General features: G+C 40.8%; 1 protein-coding gene across 2 annotated transcripts in view; it reads right to left on the bottom strand.

Moving 5' to 3' along the window:
- Positions 1-638: 638 nt before the first annotated feature.
- ASAH1 (N-acylsphingosine amidohydrolase 1) overlaps positions 639-19189 on the bottom strand; it is a 29200-nt gene continuing 10649 nt past the window's right edge. The window contains exons 2-14 of one of the 2 annotated variants that reach the window (XM_040965704.1): positions 19028-19074; positions 14182-14272; positions 13656-13742; positions 11688-11766; positions 8287-8361; positions 7426-7471; positions 6073-6217; positions 5267-5321; positions 5061-5142; positions 3730-3861; positions 3179-3302; positions 2696-2752; positions 639-1749 (exon numbers count right to left, since the gene is read on the bottom strand). In XM_040965704.1, the coding sequence (XP_040821638.1) occupies positions 1660-1749; positions 2696-2752; positions 3179-3302; positions 3730-3861; positions 5061-5142; positions 5267-5321; positions 6073-6217; positions 7426-7471; positions 8287-8361; positions 11688-11766; positions 13656-13742; positions 14182-14272; positions 19028-19074 (1110 nt within the window). In that variant the 3' untranslated portion in view covers positions 639-1659. Of the gene's footprint in view, positions 1750-2695; positions 2753-3178; positions 3303-3729; positions 3862-5060; positions 5143-5266; positions 5322-6072; positions 6218-7425; positions 7472-8286; positions 8362-11687; positions 11767-13655; positions 13743-14181; positions 14303-19027; positions 19075-19189 lie in introns of those variants that run through there. The other variant, XM_040965705.1, reaches the window with a different exon arrangement.

Here is a 19189-nt window from a genome sequence, read left to right as displayed (position 1 = left end):
CCCTTCCAGCTCCCTGCCTGTGGCCTGGGAAGGCAGTTGAGGACGGCCCAAAGCTTTGGGACCCTGCACCCGCGTGGGAGACCCAGAAGAGGCTCCTGGCTTCGGATCGGCATAGTATCGACCCGTTGCGGCTCACTTGGGGAGTGAATCATCGGATGGAAGATCTTCCTCTCTGTATCTCCTCTCTGTATATCCGCCTTTCCAATGAAAAAATAATAAAAATAAATCTTTAAAAAAAAAAAAAAAAAAAAAAGAAAAACAGATCAAGTTTGCCTGAAGAGGGAAAGAACCTGAAGGAATGGAATCCTTGGAATCATCAATGGAATTCTATTTTAACACAAACCCTCTTGTAATTCCTCTTGCTCTAGTTGAGTGATGCTGGAACTGATTTCATTATGTCCTCTCTGGGGGTTGGTGGAGGCTGCCTGTGGACACCTTCACACTAGGCTGATGCTGGCCAAGAGGTGGTAAGTATTAGTCATGCAAGATTCAGACCATTTAGTTACCTATGTAATAACCTACTTGCATAACTTGATATTTAGTACAGGTATTATGTTCAGCTTGTGTATCTCCATAACAACCCCCACCCTCACAGCAACACTTATATACATACCTCATCAGCATGCATGACTGCCAGCTGACACTGCTTCCAAGGGCTGTTTATTGAGTACCAAGATACAGCTAAGATCATACAAAATGATATGGACACAATCTTGCACCAATGGCATGTATTTCACAGTTAATTATGAAAGTTAGATTAACAAGTTTCATTAGTATTCTGCATAAGTAGATTGATTTCCAGAAAACATTTTTAATAACTTCTATAAAATTTTTAAAAATGCATTTGTTAATCAGAAGAAAAAATTAAACATTTATTTATCAAATGATACTAATGAGAATTCATAATAATGAGTTTACTTCCTATTTTACTTGGGTTGTGAACATGTTTACTTACTAATTCAGAATCAGGGACTCAATTTTTCAAGTTACCAACTCTTTGGGGTTACTGGGAAATAGAATAAATGGGATAAAAGGAACACTTTGGTTATTTCTATAAAAGACTGCCCTGCACACTGCTTACTTCACTGACCCTCCAAAGTACTGCTTACACAGTCAGTGGGCCATTCATTACCCAGTATAAGAAACACACAGCTGGGTGTCTCATTCCTTAGTCAAATGTAGTAAAATTCTATTGCTGTCACTAACAGCAAAGCAGCTTTAACAGAGGTTAGAACCAGGAGGCCAAGTCTGAAACCTAGGAAAGCATCCATCTACAAAAGTAGAAGTGGAAACCTGAATCACGTGGGCTATTCATGCACACATTTGTCCAACAGGTGCACTGCAGTGCACCTGCCAAGAGACTCCTGGATTATTCGGTGAATGTGGGTCGCCCAGGGCTTAATGATCCAATTCCAAATGTCAAAGTGAAATGAAAGGCAGCAAGTTTCTAGATGATTGTTTTACCTGTTTGTAAGAAGAATCAACTGATTTGGCAAAAACAGTGTGGAAGTTGTAAACAACTTCAGAAGAGTGAGCTCATGACTCCAAAAAACTTGAGTAGATACTCAGTCCCTGCAGGAGATGTGGCCCTGCCCAGACAGCCATATTGGAGACCATGACTCTGTGTCTCTGAGTGTGGTCGGTCAGCTGCCTGTGTGCTCACCAGCCTATGCACGGGTCTGGGCAGTCCCGCAGGTATGTTTCATAATGACCTCTGGTAACATCCATCAAGGTCGTGAATACTGTCAGCTGAAAGAAAATTTATTGTTCCTTTAAGGATATTTTCAATGCTAAGATGTTCTGACACACATTAAATTTTTCTTTATGAAATTATTTAATATTAAGCAATGAATATATAACAGTTATATACTAACATATTTATACCAATCAATTATATAATCATTACAATACAGTAATGAAAGCAACCATGGCTCCAAGTTAGGAATATAAATATGACAAGCACTCCTTCCTGAGCAGTTCACTGCTTCCCCCATGGCCCCTGGTAACCTAAAGCTCCTGGCACCATCCTCAGTGTCTAGCAGTGTCCCGGGCAGTGCTGCTATCTGCCATCTCCACTCTGCAGGTACAGAGCGCACAGATAAACTATGGAAGTCACTGTGAACTCGCAGGAAGATGCTGTGCAAGGGCTTGGGGAGATAAGGCAGGCTGTTTGGTTGAGCAGATGTAGTGGACACATGCCTGTTTTAGGGAGTGTGCGAGAGAGAAGGGACGCCTGAACACAGAACAACTATTCCCAAATGGTATGACTTACGTTTCTGCACTTTTCAGCTATGTGTGATAAAAAGAAAAAATAGTGTGTTGAAGTTGAAGAGAAACTCTAACCCACCCATTCACACTTCTCTGAAAATGGACATCAGATGCTGCTTTTGTGAGTTTTAGGTGTTAAAGAGTATAGCATAAGATTTTTGTATAAGCGTAAGTCAAGAGCTAAATGCCAGGCTTCACTGAAATGTCTTATAAGTAAAGCTGGAAAATAAAGTCTTGTAATTTCCCTTCTCTGTTGCATTTCTAAAAGCCATGGCTTAGTCACACAGTAACTCCCTCCTCCGCACTGCCCCGCCACTGCCCTTTTTAAAAAGCAGTCTGAAGTCGAATAAAACTTCTGTGCTCAGACTGATCCAAGCTAACAGGAAGGTCACTAAATGAATAAATCAGTGTGAACATTTCACAATACCTTGTTGAGGACTGGTTTTGTTGACAGGACATCATATAAGGTTGCAAATGAGATATTCTAAAACAAAAATAGCTTTGCTCAGTAAGTGCAATACAGATGTTGGCAACATTTATCCATACAAATGGGCCATCAAAAACCAAGACATTCTTCAACCTCAACCCACCACCGCCCTAGTGCTCCTAGAAGGCTTTGGGGTCACTGCCAGAGGTAATCTTTCTGAGGTATGACTTTTTCTTCTCTCTTCCTTTCCCCTTGGATTACCCACTGCTATTCAAGTGCACAGAATGGCATCCAGCATTGGACTAAGAAGCTATTGCAAACTTCTGCTACTGAACTTAAAGACAAACCAGCCAACCAGTGGGGATTGTCTGGGGATACTGAGGAATGCCAGTTTGTAAAATATTTAGAGTAAAAGACAGTGCTAGCATTAAGACCATCTTTAATTGTGACAGTTTCTTTCTATGTATGACATCACCAACATACCTCTTGAGTTGTGCGGTTTAGACACATCTTTGCAGGGGTTCTGCGATCATCAAGGAAGAGCGGGTTTTTCCAACGGTCGTAATTTGTTTCCACCACATACCATATTCCTTGCTTAGGAATCAATCTGGATACAAAAGGAGAGATTCCTTATAGGCTTCCTGTCTTAAAACCTGTACATCAGTGTATGCTTTTGCTTCTACTTTAGAAGGTAGATGTATTTACAATGCTAATTATTCAAACGGCTGAGAGATGAGATTTTCATCGGCTGGCTCTATTCCCAAATGCCCACCCAGCCTGCGACAGGGCGTGCCACAGCTGGGAGCCTGGAACTCAATCCAGATCTTCCACTTGGGTGGCAGGGCCCCAAGTAGTTGAGCCATTACCTAGCGCCTCCCAGGATATGTATTAGTAGAACGCCAGGATTGGGAGTGGAGTTGGTACTTGAACACAGGGAGTCTGACAAGGGATGTGTGCATCCTAACTAATATTTGAACCACCATGCCAAATGGCCTAATCCTCTCCAGTTATTTCGCTTTAACAAATCTTCTTACCCGTACACATCCAGGGCATTTTTTCTTCCCCGTGTAATCACACAACCTTCTCCAGACTGGTTGCCTCCCAGGATAAAGTATGCTGGAGCCAATATTTTGGTCTTGGTCAATATATTCTTGGCTTCTTCATAACTATAAAGAAACATTTTTTTAAAAGATTTATTTATTTTTATTACAAAGTCAGATATACAGAAAGGAAGAGAGACAGAGAGGAAGAGCTTCCATCTGATGATTCACTCCCCAAGTGAGCGCAATGGCCGGTGCTGCGCCGATCTGAAGCCAGGAGCCAGGAACTTCCTTCTGGGTCTCCCACACAGGTGCAGGGTCCCAAAGCCTTGGGCCATCCTCGACTGCTTTCCCAGGCCACAAGCAGGGAGCTGGATGGGAAGTGGAGCTGCTGGGATTAGAACCGGCGGCCATATGGGATCCTGGCGCGATCAAGGCAAGGACTTTAGCTGTTAGGCCACAGCGCCGGGCCCAAAGAAACATTTTTAACAGGCAAAAAAATATTTTAGGTGATTTAGAAGTATTTAGGTCTATGGAAACTAAGGACAAACAAACATCTGAGGGACATTCGCTTTTTTAAAACCAGCTGGTGAAAACACAGCTACAGGAGAAATGACCCTGCCATGAGGTGGGACACTGAGATGTGAGTTGGGAACTGCACAAGGCCCCTCTCTTTGTAAAAGAGACAGAAAAGACTCAAGGCATCATTCTCCACTCTGTCAGTGCCTTCCACGCAACCTCACAACACAGGGAAACTGTATTATACAGTATGTAAGACTTCGGGAATACAAAAGCTAAACTTCTTGAAAATGAGGGCTAGTATGAGTTGGAATGAATTACACAAGAAGACATCTAAATCTTACTCCCTTGAAAGTAGGACAGGCAGACTCCATGCCCACTTATTGAAAGCTATGTGGATGTAGTGACAGCTGAAGGAAACAGTTTTGATGATGTACTATTTCTGCCCTGAGACTCAACAGAACATTTAGGTTACTTCATTGTTATTTAAATGATGATTTTGTGGTACAATTTTGCTTTTATGTGAGTGATTTCCTTTTAAAACAAAACGATGAATAAATACCTTTCATAGAGTCTGAATCCTGAACACTGTTTAAATAATTGTATTTTTTTTTTAGATAGTTCCACTCGTTTTTGTGTGGTGAGAACACACAAAGGAAATGAGTAACTCTACATGAGTGTCGAAAGTTCAGCGAAGAAGTTCGCAAAGGAAGAGAAGGTAAATAGCACCCTGGGAAATATTTTTGCATTCTGATATACTTGAAAATAAACTAAATAGCTGATAATTAAGCTACTAATCACTTTACCTTGTGCTGTTCTCCAGAACTGATCGGGTGATAAACCCTATCCACATGGCATCTTTCCTTCCCAGAATCCATTCTAAGACACCTGGAAAACAGCAAACACATAGGGTGGCACAGGCCATGGAAAAGCTTGGTCTCCCTAGAAGGGACAGTCCAGTGCTCCTCTTCCAACAGCTGTGAAATTCCCATCTCAGTTACCCCCTACTCACCAATGTAACCGCCATTTATACTGAAACGTTCATTCAGGGTAAGACTAAACCGTCCCTGAAAAAAGGACAAGGCAGTGAAGTCAAAATCTTCAACCAGTGTCTTTAAAGCTCCACCCTTTACTTTATAGCTGCATATGAAGGTCTGGTTTGGGTCATGGGGAAATACAAAGAAAAATCTAAACTGGGCACACACTGTGGTGCAGCATATTAAGCTGCCACTTGAAGCACCAGGGTGGAGTGTGAGCTCAGTATCAGAAGCTCTATGTTCCTAGTGCTTGGACTATTCCTACCATGTAGCCGTGTGGAGACCCAGATATAGCTAGCTCCTGGTCCCTGGCTTTAGCTTGGCTCTGATTCAGCTGTTATGGCCCCTTGGAAAATGAACTAGTAGAGGAAAGACCTCTCTCTCTCTCTCTCTGTCTCACAACTTACATTAAAAAGTCCTTTAAAAAGCTTAAAGCATTTTCCCATCTGGTATCTGAGACAAGCATGCCATATTTTCTGGAGCGGAAACTGAAGAGTGCATACTGCCCCAGGTGCCTGTGAACTCAGCCCCGGGTCAGAGTCCACACTGTGACTCCCAGTCCTTGCCGCCTGGCTGCATGCCCTTTCACAGGTGAGGACACCTTTGTTTCCTTCCTAATCTCCTCTACCATGTGACCTCATACCTATGAAAGTGACAAGAAATACAGTGGATGCACCGGGGCTTCATATTCTTTTTTTAGATCTCCCAACCCCTGACTCTTCAGAGACAGTAAAAGCAGGACACAAAGCTACCCGTGAAGCCATGTAATAAGATTCCTTACTGGTTTGAATCCTGTTAACATGCCAACATAGCCAGCAAAGCTTGTAGCCTTGAAGACAGTTTTATTGTTCCTTTGGAAGTCCAAATTCACTGTTAAAGGTTTTAGATTCTCAGTTACGGTCCAGGTATTATTATTTATATTCCACCTACAAAAGACAAAAATTCAGTTACATTTTCAGAACAAGGATGAGCCTAAGATGAATATGACAAGATCTTTAAAACCACAGATGGTTTTGTCTACTGTTTTCCTGCTGATAAAACCGAGGCACACAAAATTCAAGTGTGACTCGCACTCTTTTTTTTTTTTTTTTTTAAAGATTTTATTTTTATTATTTTTTCATTGGAAAGGCGGATATACAGAGAGGAGATACAGAGAGGAAGATCTTCCGTCCGATGATTCACTCCCCAAGTGAGCGCAACGGGCCGATACTATGCCGATCCGAAGCCAGGAGCCTCTTCCGGGAGTCTCCCACGCGGGTGCAGGGTCCCAAAGCTTTGGGCCGCCCTCGACTGCTTTCCCAGGCCACAGGCAGGGAGCTGGAAGGGAAGCGGGGCTGCCGGGATTAGAACCGGCGCCCATATGGGATCCCGGGCGTGCTAGGTGAGGACCTTAACCACTTGCGCCACCGCGCCGGGCCCGACTCGCACTCTTATACAGACTATTAACAACAAGCCCTGGAATGAAATGTTGTTCTATTATTACAAAACTCATGGTTTTAGAAGTGTCACAGGCCTGGCACTGTAGCCTAGTGGTTAAAGTCCTTGCCTTGCACATGCCGGGATCCCATATGGACACTGGTTCTAATCCCAGCAGCCTGGCTTCCCATCCAGTTCCCTGCTTGTGGCCTGGAAAAGCAGTGGAGGATGGCCCAAAGCCTTGGGACCCTGCACCCACGTGGGAGACCTGGAAGAGGCTCCGGGCTCCTGGCTTCGTATCGGCTCAGCTCCGGCTGTTGCAGCTGGTTGGAGAATAAATCAACGGACAGAAAATCTCTGTCTTTCCTCCTCTCTGTATATCTGACTTTCAAATAAAAATATAAACATAAATTTAAAAAAAAAGAAGTGTCACGACACACAGCCCATAGAATGTTGCTCTTTCTTCTAAGCAATACATGAGACAGATTGCATCTATGGCCATCAAGTATGTGTCGAACTTATGCTATTAGCTGTCATTTCTCAGATCTAAATTTTCACATAATAGAGTCAGTGGGTCCAGCTTATCTTGGAAAAATTAAAAGATCCAGTTATCTTTACTTATGACCACACTGTGCCCTTGACTTCTTACTTAACTCTTCATTTATGTAATGCAATCTACTCTTTTAATGGAATGATGAATACTGTGCCCTACACTTACCCAAGAAATATTCCAAAATCCATGTTTCTGCCATGTAGTAGATGACCTATTTAAAACAGTAAGCAAAGAGAACTTCAATAGCTATTAAGACAGTATAATTGATTCTAAATCATAACTAGAAACCTAGTTTTGGTTAATTCATTTTCACCAACTGCTTCATTTAAGAAGCAGTCTGATAGTGTAAGTCTTAAGATGAAACTGCTGTCATCATAGCATCTGGAACATACTGCCTTCAAACCTGAGAGCTCAGTGCTCATGGCAAAAATCAGAACATGAGAAAAGGGCCAATGATTTTTCTTTGGTCCTCCACGGGATGGCTCTGCCAGGACACAGATATCTTGGGCCCCAATTAATGTGTCCAATCAGTGTTTGCTTTCAGGGATTGTCACCTCCAGCTGGAACTATCAGGGTGGCAGCAGGCCAAAACACAGACCAAAAATCAGGGTGAATCAGGGGAAGGCATTTTGTGCTTTGAACTTTGGGAACTAGCCAAAAACAAAACAAAACAAAACAAAACAAAGGACAACACAGCTAGTGCAATGGTGGAAGGTTTGTTCTGGCACCTTCAGAAACACAAACATCTTTACAACTATGAAGATAAGGAACGACGTCCTGTGAGTATTTCTAACACACAGAGGGGCTTAGCTGACCGAGGAGTTAAGAATGTTTCTTACTCTAAAATAACGTGTAGGATGTTTGCATCTTGTTTAAACTTTAATAGCCATTATAATAATATTAAATAAGGATTATTTTCAGTGCACTTATAAAAATTTTCTGGAGAAAATAAACAAACATAGACCCCATTTACACATTGAGCTCTAATACCACTGCTTTGGAAGACTTTCCTCAGTACATATTTACCTTCTTTGGTTTCAGTGATGATTGAAGTACACATAGTAAAAAATTCATAAAAAATATTGAATGAAATAATCTCTCCTGTGAGAAGAGAAAGAATTTTTGTTAACAGACTAAACCATAATGGTATGAGACAAGTAAAGAAGTTTAACTCTCTTTGATTCATGAGAATGTGGGATCTGAGTGTTCCTGCATAGTTGGCTGCACGGCATGGCATACTCATTTGCCTATTCTCCCCAGACTAAAGACAAAGGAGACCCTAAAAGAGGCAGCCACTTGGTGCACTAAATATCTGGGCAAGTTAGAATTGTGCTATGAAATACTGTCCATTATGCCTCATTTTACATTTCCTTTGGGGAGCACAGGCATGATAATATAACACAGCTAGCTCTTGGCTGTGGGCTGAAAATAAACATTTTTTTTTTTTTACAATATGACTAACATTTCCAAGGTGAAAAAGGAGATTTAAGACCTATTAATAATTAGTGCAAAGTTGCCAAGAAAGCCTATATTCTATGGTAGAATATTTCATTTCTTGATAATTCTCTAACATAGCACTTAATTCAAAGACACATAACACATTTGCTCTGTCCTATATCATTTCAACCTGTTAAGCTTATTATGTGCTTTTCTTCATATTTATTTTTATTTGAAAGGCAGATTTACAGAGAGAAGGACAGACAAAGAAAGAGGGAGATCTTCCCTCTGCTGGTTCATTCCCCAAATGTCTACAAATGCCAGAGCTGAGTTGATTTGGAGTCAGGAGCTTCTTCTGGGTCTCCCACATGGGTGTAGGGGTCCAAGGAGATGAGTCATTCTCTGATTTCCAAGGCCATAAGCAGGAATGTGGGCTGGAAGCAGAGCAACTGGGACACGAACTGGTGCCCATATGGGATGCTGGTGCTGTCGGCAGCAGGACTAGGCTGTTGAGCCACTGCACTGGCCCCAACATGTGCTTTTCATCATAATCCAACATTTTTTTTGCTTATTCGTTAAATTCCACTCTTATTATGAATCATGTGTGAATCTGAATCCATTTTGCTCTTGGTACTTAGTATTGGCTTACTAGTATTTTTTATATAAAAAAGTTATAGGAAGTCTGGTGGCATGGTATTAATATAAAGAAAGAGATCCCCAGTGCCTATAAAACTGTATCACATAATACAATGTTAATAACAATAAAAAAATAAAAATAAAATAAAAAAAGAAAGAGATCAATAAAATTTTGTAGAAAGCCCTCGATCAAAAACAAATTATTTACAGTAATGTGAAGTATGTCAAAGATACCACTTTAATTTACTGAGGGAAGAACAGTCATTTTAATAGACAGTGTCTAATCAATAGGATATGCCATATGAAAAAAACACTTGACCCTTGACATACACAAAAACTATTTCAATGGGCTGGTATTGCAGCATAACAAGTTATCATTCACATCAGCCTATTTCAAAATGCCTGCTTGAGTCTGGGCTGCTTGCCTGATCTAGCTTTCTGTTAATGCACTGGGAAAGCAGAGGACTACGCAGACACATGCCACCTAGGTGGGAGAACAGGCTGGATTTTTTGCCTCCTGGCTTTGGTTTGGCCCACACCTGACTATTGCAGCCATTTGGGGAGTGACAAGGGGATGAAAGACTTTTCTCTCTGTTGTATGACCTTTCAAATAAATAAAGCTTAATAAAAAAATTTAAAAAGTTATTTCAAAACAGGTTGTAGGTGTCAGTGTTAAAAGTAAACACAAGGCCCTGGTGTGGTAGCCTAGTGGCTAAAGTTCTTGCCTGGAAAGTGCTGGGATCCCATATGGGCGCCAGTTCTAATCCTGGCTTCCCATCCAGCTCCCTGCCTGTGTCCTGGGAAAGCAGCTGAGGACGACCCAAAGCCTTGGGACCATGCACTCGCATGGGAGACCCGGAAGAGCTGCTGGCTCCCAGCTTCGGATCGGCGCAGCATTGGCCACTGCGGTCACTTGGGGAATCAATCATCTGATGGAAGATCTTCATCTCTGTCTCTCCTCCTCTCTGTATATCTGACTTTGCAATAAAAAAATAATAAATCTTTAAAAAAAAAGTAAACACAAAACAACTAGAAGGAAACATGCAAGCATTTTTTCATAATATTGGGATAGGCAAAGATTTCTTAAAGTGAGACAAAGCCATCCTCATGAAAGAAGAAAATGAACTATTAAGTTTCATTAAAATTAAGAATGTCCATTAAAGAACACCAATAAGAGAATAATAATGCAAGACACAGACTGGGAGTAGATATTTGGGATACCTAATAAAGGACATTTTACAGAGTACACGAGGAACTCCTTTGAATATACATATCAAAACAAACAAACAAAAAAAAAATGGAGCAAAAATTTTAGCACTCTATCTTTCTCCGAAAGAAGCAAAGAAAAAAGAAATATAAAAGGCCAGTAAGCTGAAAAAGTCAGCAATTTATTAGTTATTATGGAAATGAAAATTAAACCTATAAAAATATGTTTCTCAGAAGAATGTCTCACATAAAATTACTGACAAGATTAACTGGAGGAAACAGAAACTCATGCTACACTGACAGTCAATATAATCACTATAAGAAACTGGTTTTGAATAATTAAGGCTAACAGTATAGCTACTCCATAACCCAACAATTCACTTCCTAGGTCAATACCCAAGAGAAATGTGTACATATGATCATCAAAAACACAGGGGAAGGGAGGCGCTGCAGCACAGTGGGTCAAGCTGCTGCTGGGGAGCCCATATTCCAACTCAGAAGGCTTCTCTGTGTTCTGATCCAACCTCCTGCTAATGTTCATGGGAAGGCATCTGGGGGCCTATCAAAGACGTAGGAAACCCAGAGTCAGACAGGGTCTGACCCCACTCTGTAGCTGTAGGAATTTGGGGAGTCAATCATCAAATTGAAGACCTGACTCTCCCTCTTTTTCATTCTACTATTGTTATTATTACTCTTAGGGATTTATTTATTTAATTGGAAAGTCAGATTTACAGAGAGGAGAGACAAGAGAAAGATCTTCCAACCACTGGTTCACTCCTCAAGTGGCTGCAACGGTTGGAGCTGAGCCAATCTGATGCCAGGAACATGGAGCTTCTTCTGGGTCGCCCATGTGGGTGCAGGGTCCCAAGGCTTTGAGCCATCCTCTGTTTTCCCCAGGCCACAAGCAGGGAGCTGGATGGGAACTTGGGGAGTGAACCAGCAGACAAAAGATCTCTCTGTCTCTCCTTCTCTCTGTAAATCTGATTTGCCTTTTCAATAAAAATAAATACATCTTTAAAAAGAATAGAAAAGCTTCATTGAGGTGTATATTTAAGATCTGTACAATTTACCACATTTATTTCATGCCTCAATAAAAATACTTTCAAGAATTTTGTTAGCTTTCTTAAATGCTGTAAAGTGAACTTTACCTAAAGGTATACCAGTAGCATCTGCGATTCCCTTCATTTCCTCTTCAAAAGGGCCAGGAAAGTTGCCAAGCATACTCGGCTGAAAAACGCAAGGACAATGATTTAACCTACACGCATATTTTGAGATCGCTGCTTTAACATATAATTTGTCCCGGATAGTGTTCCTACTATACAAAAGAGTTACCTTTACATTATGTATTCCAAAACATCCTTATTTGTACTCAGAATTCCCCAATTCCCCAGAGACAGCAGATGCCTGCCTGACTTCACCTGGCTGACCTCACACATCCCACATACACACACTTCTCACCTTGGTTCCAACTCACCCTCCAGCCACACGCAAGCACCCTTACTCTCTCCTCATGCACCAACCACAATAAACGTGCAATATGCTTTACATTCACAGGACCATCTGTCATGGTTAATGTGATGCTCGGGCTAAGAAACACTAACATACACTGTTAACAAACCACAGACGAAAGAGCAAGTTCAATAGGGGACATCACGCTTTTATGTGCAACTGCCATGACTTGCCAGCATCCACATCATAAGTGAAGAGCACATACTGTTGTTGACACATGTGCTTAAAATTCACAAGTCCCACTTGTCATCAGCTTGGTGCTATGACCTAACTAAACATAAATTTTTTAAAAATCAAAGTATTACATAGGTGAAAATTTGTAGTATAAGTTAACAAAGGTAACTTAATGAACATTTCCTAACACTGATGTTTTAAAACTATGCTTCGCTTACATGTATCACTTAAACCTCACAACTGCCACATAAAATAAGTAAATACTAAGTCAGATAGGTTAAGAAATCTGCCAAAACCACATAGCTAGCATGTGAATGATCCAGCCTTAAAACCTAACGGTGTTGAATTTCAAAGCATGCCACCAAACACTCTGCAGTGTGGTTCCCCCTATTGTCATTCACAATAGAGAGGAAGTCAGGGCAGAAAAGTATGTAGGGACCTATTCATCTCAAGCTCCTGCCAACACTTTTATGTGTGTGTGTGTGTTGGGGGGGGGAGTCTGGCAGGCAGAAACACTGAAGACCGCTTTAATCAAAGGCTCTGAGAGCACCAACGAGAGGTAATAGGCTTGGTGGTAGGCAGGTAAACCGTAATCAGGAGGACATATCCAGGATACAGCCTCTAGGACAGTGATCCTTGACAGAGGCAGTTTTGTGTCTCTCCTACCCAACTATGGGAGATTTGCCCAAGTTGGAGACATTTTTGGTCACCTCGACAACATACAGGACTACTCTTACTACAAAGTGGTAAAAGACCCCAAGGTCCTCTGTGTCCCATCTGCATGAGGGTTTTTTGTCTACTCCTTATCCTCTGCACCTTACAGAAAAGAGAGGGAAGAAAGAGAAAGGCAGACTCCAGGAGCCAGGGCCTAGGTGCTCTATTGGTCCCATCTAAATGGAAAAGGATCTGGGAATGGGGTCCTTCTGCATGACGGAGGAGGAAAATGAAAGTCATAAGGGCCACATTCTACCCAAGTGGGCTTCAAGGGACACAGCTCTGAAAGGATTCCATAGAACACAGCTCTTTGGTCAGATCTGGAAGAGATGCTGGGTGAGATGAGATACTAAGGCAAAATACTCAAGAACAAAATCATGTCTTCAAGAATGAGCTTCAACTAACATGCAAAGGACAGAAAATTTCGTACTCCCAGATGAAAACGGTACATTGCTCATTGCTCTGCAAGAGTCCATACATTAAAAACCATCAAAGAGAATAGCTAACTGTTGAGATTTCTCAGGTTTTATGTCGTGTTACTCTAATATTACTAATCTGCAGATTTTAGGCCCTCTGAAGTTTTTGTGGTAATCCATAATAAATGCAAATTTTCACAAGTTCCTGAGAAAATATTGTTGAATTATGCCCAAATAAATACCATGTTTTCCGAACTCTGTGTATATGTGTAAGTGTGTTATATATGGGAAACAATTTCTTACCAACTTTTCATCCACTATCTGCATAATTTTCCCACTTGGCACAAAGGCATTTACTACATTCTTCAGGGTGTTCACTATAACCTTTATCTGGAAAACAAACACACACACACTTAATAAAAGATATAAAGATGTGCTTTCATTAATGTTGGTATAATGGGAAAGGACATAAACTTTTACATTTCTACAGAGCTAGATCAAAGAGTGCTATTAGAAAAGACTTTCAATTAATGTACTCACAATCCATTTTTAAAATAACACTTGATCTTTAACTATTCACATGAAGGGTAATTATACAAAAGGATCAAAATGCACAGAAACAAAAAAATTCGTAGAAAAGAACAAGAAGCCACATCTTTTTAAAATAACACATTTTTCCTCCACTATCACTCACTTGTGCTGAGCAGGAAAGTGTTGAAAGTGCACTTTTAAATTCTGGTTGAATTTTTTAAAAAAGTGATTCTTTAAAAAAAAAATGTACTCCCATTCAGTAAAGTTGGAAATAGATGATTTAAGGCTCATAGCATACCGTTGCTGCCTTGTCAACCATCAGATCGTGCCATCTTTTGTAGGGTGGTAAGTCAAGATTTATGGTGTACCACGGAACTTGTCCCCTATATCTGTAAAGAGAGGTATATCACTTTGAAATACTGGAATTGTTTTGTCTTGGGGGGGCATTAGATAGTCACATCTATAATGATATACCTGAGACACATTCTTAGTAACAATATAGACATTGGTTACTCAATCTAAATTTTGCCAAAAAAACATTGTCTCTACCCAGTGCTTCTGCCCTATGCTGCACATATAATCATAGGCCTCAGAAATCTCAGAACAGGATTATACTTGTACATTCTGGAAGTTAATGTGAGTTCATGATCTGTGAGAAAAGACAGATTATGAGAGCTATAATCTCAGTATTACTGGTGGAAAATGCCCACCACCCTTCACACTCTACGTATCTGTAAATACTTACTCTTAGTTTGGGATACTTCTCTAAGTGTTTTCCCAGTCCCAGAACGCTGTCTCAGACAGCCTAACACTATCGCCAAATCACTGTGAGTAAAGGCATCTTTGAAGCCCCAGAATGGCAACACAGATGAACTTCCCAGCACTGACATCAGAGCCTTCAGTACTCTCTGCTGTTCCACTCTTTCTTCTGGCTACTTCCTTCTTTTTTCTTCTTTGGCACTAAATCCAACCCCAACCCCTATTCTATCATAGCCATTCTGCAGTTGCCTAGTCCTTGGCTTGCATGCAACAGTTTCTGCTGTCAACAGAAACTGTCTGTCCTTATCAACAGCTAGATCAGAGATCTGGTGATGATCTATGATAATCTCTGTTATTACAGAAACATCATTTTCTGGCACTTATTACAAAACTGAGAAAGCCTGTATGGGTGTGCCATTCAGTGACTTAGTATCATCTGATTCTTTAGTTGTTTCTTTTCTTAAAATTTATTTTTATTGGAAAGGCAGATTTATAGAGAGAAGGAGAGACACAAAGATCCTTCATCTGTTGGTGCACTCCCCAGATAGCTGCAACAGTTGGAGCTGAGACGATCTGAAGACAGGAGCATCTTCCGGGTGTCCCATGTGAGTGCAGGGTGCCAAGGCTTTGGGCCGTCTTTTGCTGCTTTCCCAGGCCACAAGCAGGGTGCTGGATGGTTAAGTGAAGCAGTCGGGACTTGAACTGGCACCTAGATGGGTTCTTCTTATTGCTTGCAAGGGGAGGATTAGCCAATTAAGCCAACATGTTTGGCCCTTCATTAGTGTTCTGTTCCAGAGAAACAGAGGGTGCCCACTATATGTGCTGCAATGGTACTAGCCTCTGAAAACCTTACTCAGACTTATATCTACAGTCATACACTGTGCTTCCATTTACAAAGACATTTCTACAATCACAACTAATTATTCAGTTCTCTAAACATTGTTACTGAGCTTGGGGTCAATGTGTAGCATAGTCAAATTTAGAAACATAAATTTAAACAAAATCACATGGAAAGAGTAAGTTATGTTCTTCTCAAAGAACTTTTAAGTTCTCCTCCTGGTTTGGACCTTATACCCATGTGAATGAAATAATATCATTCTTAAATCCCAGAAAAAAAATCTTTTCATCCCAGCAAATTCCATTTCTGCTTGGCTATAACTCATATTCGAAGTTCTGTCCTCAACTCAGTAATTTTTCCCACCAACGATGGGCAGATACTGCTTAACTCAGGTACTTGCATTTCCATGTCCGGTAGCAATGACAACATGTGTGACCCACTGCAGGTAAGCCTGCTGGTGGTATCATCATAAAATGTCCTTTACATGTGAAATCCAATCAACTATTCCTTGCCTCATACAATTCAACAAAACCCAAACACACTCCCCGATCTATTATAAATTCCCATTTTTTTTCCAGGCCAGTGTCCGGGACAGTCTCAAGGTTTCAGAGGGAAATGGAGATGCAGCCTGTTTTCTGCAGTAAAGGATAGCAACCATGTGGGGACATTAACACTCCAGACATCTCTTAAAAATCAACCTTTTGCTAATCAGAACTTCTAATCTAACAATTGTTAGATTCATTCTAACAATTTAAATTGTTGTAATAATTTAAACTTAACTACAAACCCCACATTTTATCCCTCATTAAATATGGTTGTAAAGTATCTCAACACTTAATACCTGTACTTCGATTTCTTATAGAAACAGTATTCCCCTTATGAAAGAATTATAGAAAATATGGAAAAAATTAGGAACATTGGTATATTTTCTTACTTCCCTACAAAGAGGAAATATCATTTAATCATTTTTGAGACTCAGAATATGCTGAGTCTAGGTAATCAAAATACTGATCTTATTTCCTGACCCCACGTGATTTCCCAGGTGACTTGGAAACTAGACCAGGTGACGCAATACAGACATACAAATGAACAGATGTTAAACACCCAGTGAGCAGCAAAAACAGAAATGATTAATGGGATTAAGAAGCACCAGAGGTGACAGGCTTTCAGTTTGTTATCTGCAGCATAGACTTGACAGGTCAAGCTGGATGAACAGGTGCCTCTTCTCCCATCCTAGTTACCCAAGCATGCTGCCAAACAGTCAACTGACTTGACAGAAGAGAATGACCTGACGGGTACAGGAAGACTGTTTGTCCTTTGTCCATACCATGCCTCTCTTCTGGATCTCAAGATTCAAAAAAGAAAAGGGCCTGAGGAGAACTGAGGATTTCTGTGTAGGTCATCAGGCTAGTGGAGCAGAAGATAAACTGAGCAGGAACACCAAGGCAAGGAGAGAAACACACACAGACACTAAGAGCATGTATAAATGTGCATGCGTTTAGGTTATACATGTAAACATCTATGCATGTACATGTTTGTACACACACACGCACACACACTCTAACAAGACGCATTTAGTCAAGTGCCCAAACAGGAAAGGCTTACAGTTTTGCAGCTGTAATTCACAGACATGGAAAGTGCATATAAAAGGGAGGAGAAAACAGGCTCTCTAACATGGAAGGTTTTCATTAAATATTCACTGAATTGGGCAGTGAGGGCATCCAAGAGATGATCTCAGTGACACACTGAAGCTGGGTCTCAGCAGTGACAGGAAGGAAGGTCTTTTAGCAAAAAGCCCATTAAAAAAGAACACTGGGGGCCCGGCGTGATGGCACAGTGGTTAAGGTCCTCGCCTTGCACGCCTGGGATCCCATATGGGCGCCGGTTCTAATCCCGGCGGCTCCACTTCCCTTCCAGCTCCCTGCTTGTGGCCTGGGAAAGCAGTCGAGGACGGCCCAAAGCTTTGGCACCCTGCACCCACGTGGGAGACCTGGAAGAGGTTCCTGGTTCCCGGCTTTGGACCGGCATAGCATTGGCCGTTGCGCTCACTTGGGGAGTGAATCATCGGATGGAAGATCTTCCTCTCTGTCTCTCCTCTCTGTATATCTGCCTTTCCAATAAAAATAAAATAAATCTTTAAAAAAAAAAAAGAACACTGGAATATGAGTTAGCTTGAGAATTATATGGAAATTGGTTAGCTCTAAATTGTTTCCTGCCTTAAAACTTTTCTCTTTCCACAGAAAGGTGAGTAACTCCAAAGAATCTAGGTTTTTTTGCCATTTCACTCAATCTAAGGTAATTGTTACTCAACCATCAGCAAGTACCACAGAAGATTCTCCTACTTTACCACACACAGCAAATACCATTTAATCATTTCCGAGACTTAGCATTTGCTTTGTCCAGGTCATCATATTATTGGTCACCAGGTGCCTGAACCCACCTGGCTCCCAGGTGGCTTGGAAACCAGTCCAAGTAACACAACACACATCCAAATAGGAGGGCCAATGCTAAGCACCCAGTGAGCAGTAGAAAAGAAATGCACAAGGGATCAGATGGATACAGTGGTGAGAGGTCAGCATCCCAAGGCTGGACTCAAGGCTATTTAGAACACAGAATTTAGATAAGAGCACACATGTGTAACTTGGAATAACCTTCTTTTATTCACTACAATCGTGTTTTCTACTCAATAGTGTCATCGTGTTAAAGTGCATTTCTTGAAGGCTTCACATATGAGCTCTTCAGCTTTTTCTTCCAAAATAATTTGCTAGCTTATTTAAAGCTTCACCTGTATACACCAGAAAGAGAAGAGAGAGACAAGAGAGCAGGGCAAGAGAGAGGGAGATCCTGAATGTTATAAAATATAAAAACCTTGTTATCACTGGTTTGGTTTGTGCTCTGCCTCCACTACGCGCTCAGCGGGAAGAAGGATAGGAGAAAACATTCCCTGTTACCCACACTGCTTCCTTTTTCCCACATTCTGTAGGCCTATCAGCTGTGTCGTCATTCTCACAGGTTCATTTCGTCGCTAAAGATTTGGAAAGACCAAAATCTAGACTAAAAGAGAATGCTAAACATGATTTTTGCTCTATTTTCTAATCCTGTCTTATAATATCTTCCTCACATCAGGTTAAATTATTTCTTTTTTTTCACATAAGAGGTCTTGAGCCCTTTTGCTCAAAATATCAATATAATTTGATGATTTATTTTCAGAAACAATAGAGAATTGCAGATTTTTTTTTTTACCAAATCCAGTCCTTGGTCTTTACTTGTCAAAAATGAGAAAAATGCTCAGGTAAGTAGAAAGAGTTCATGGAAAACAGATACCCCTTTATTTCCTATGATTTTGATAGATAAGAAATGGGTATTTTTATATTTGCCCATGACCTTGGTCAAATGCACTGTATGTGAACTTCAAAAAAGGAACTTGCCATGGAATAAGGACACTACCTGTTTTCTATTCATTATCATTTTTATTTGAGATCATTACATAAGAAAAAAAACCTCAACAAAGGTCAGAGTGGGTTTTGATCATGTAAGGTTTACTCACGTGGGTCCAGAAGGAGGATAAGTTGATTTTCTGCAGTCTTCTGTCCACTAAAAAACAGAATTTTTAAATTCCTGAGAAACATAAATACCCACTGGCAGACAATTTATGAAAATAGCTACAGCTGGTGAATAAAAAAATCAAGTATGACTTTGCCCGTTCAGA

This window comes from Ochotona curzoniae, unplaced genomic scaffold (genome assembly GCF_017591425.1).
Source record: "Ochotona curzoniae isolate NIBS_2020 unplaced genomic scaffold, NIBS_Ocur_1.0 scaffold_4505, whole genome shotgun sequence".
NCBI classification, from domain to species: Eukaryota; Metazoa; Chordata; class Mammalia; order Lagomorpha; family Ochotonidae; genus Ochotona; species Ochotona curzoniae.
The sequence above is the reverse complement of the archived record's forward strand: the minus strand, read 5'-3'. Positions and strand labels throughout refer to the sequence as shown.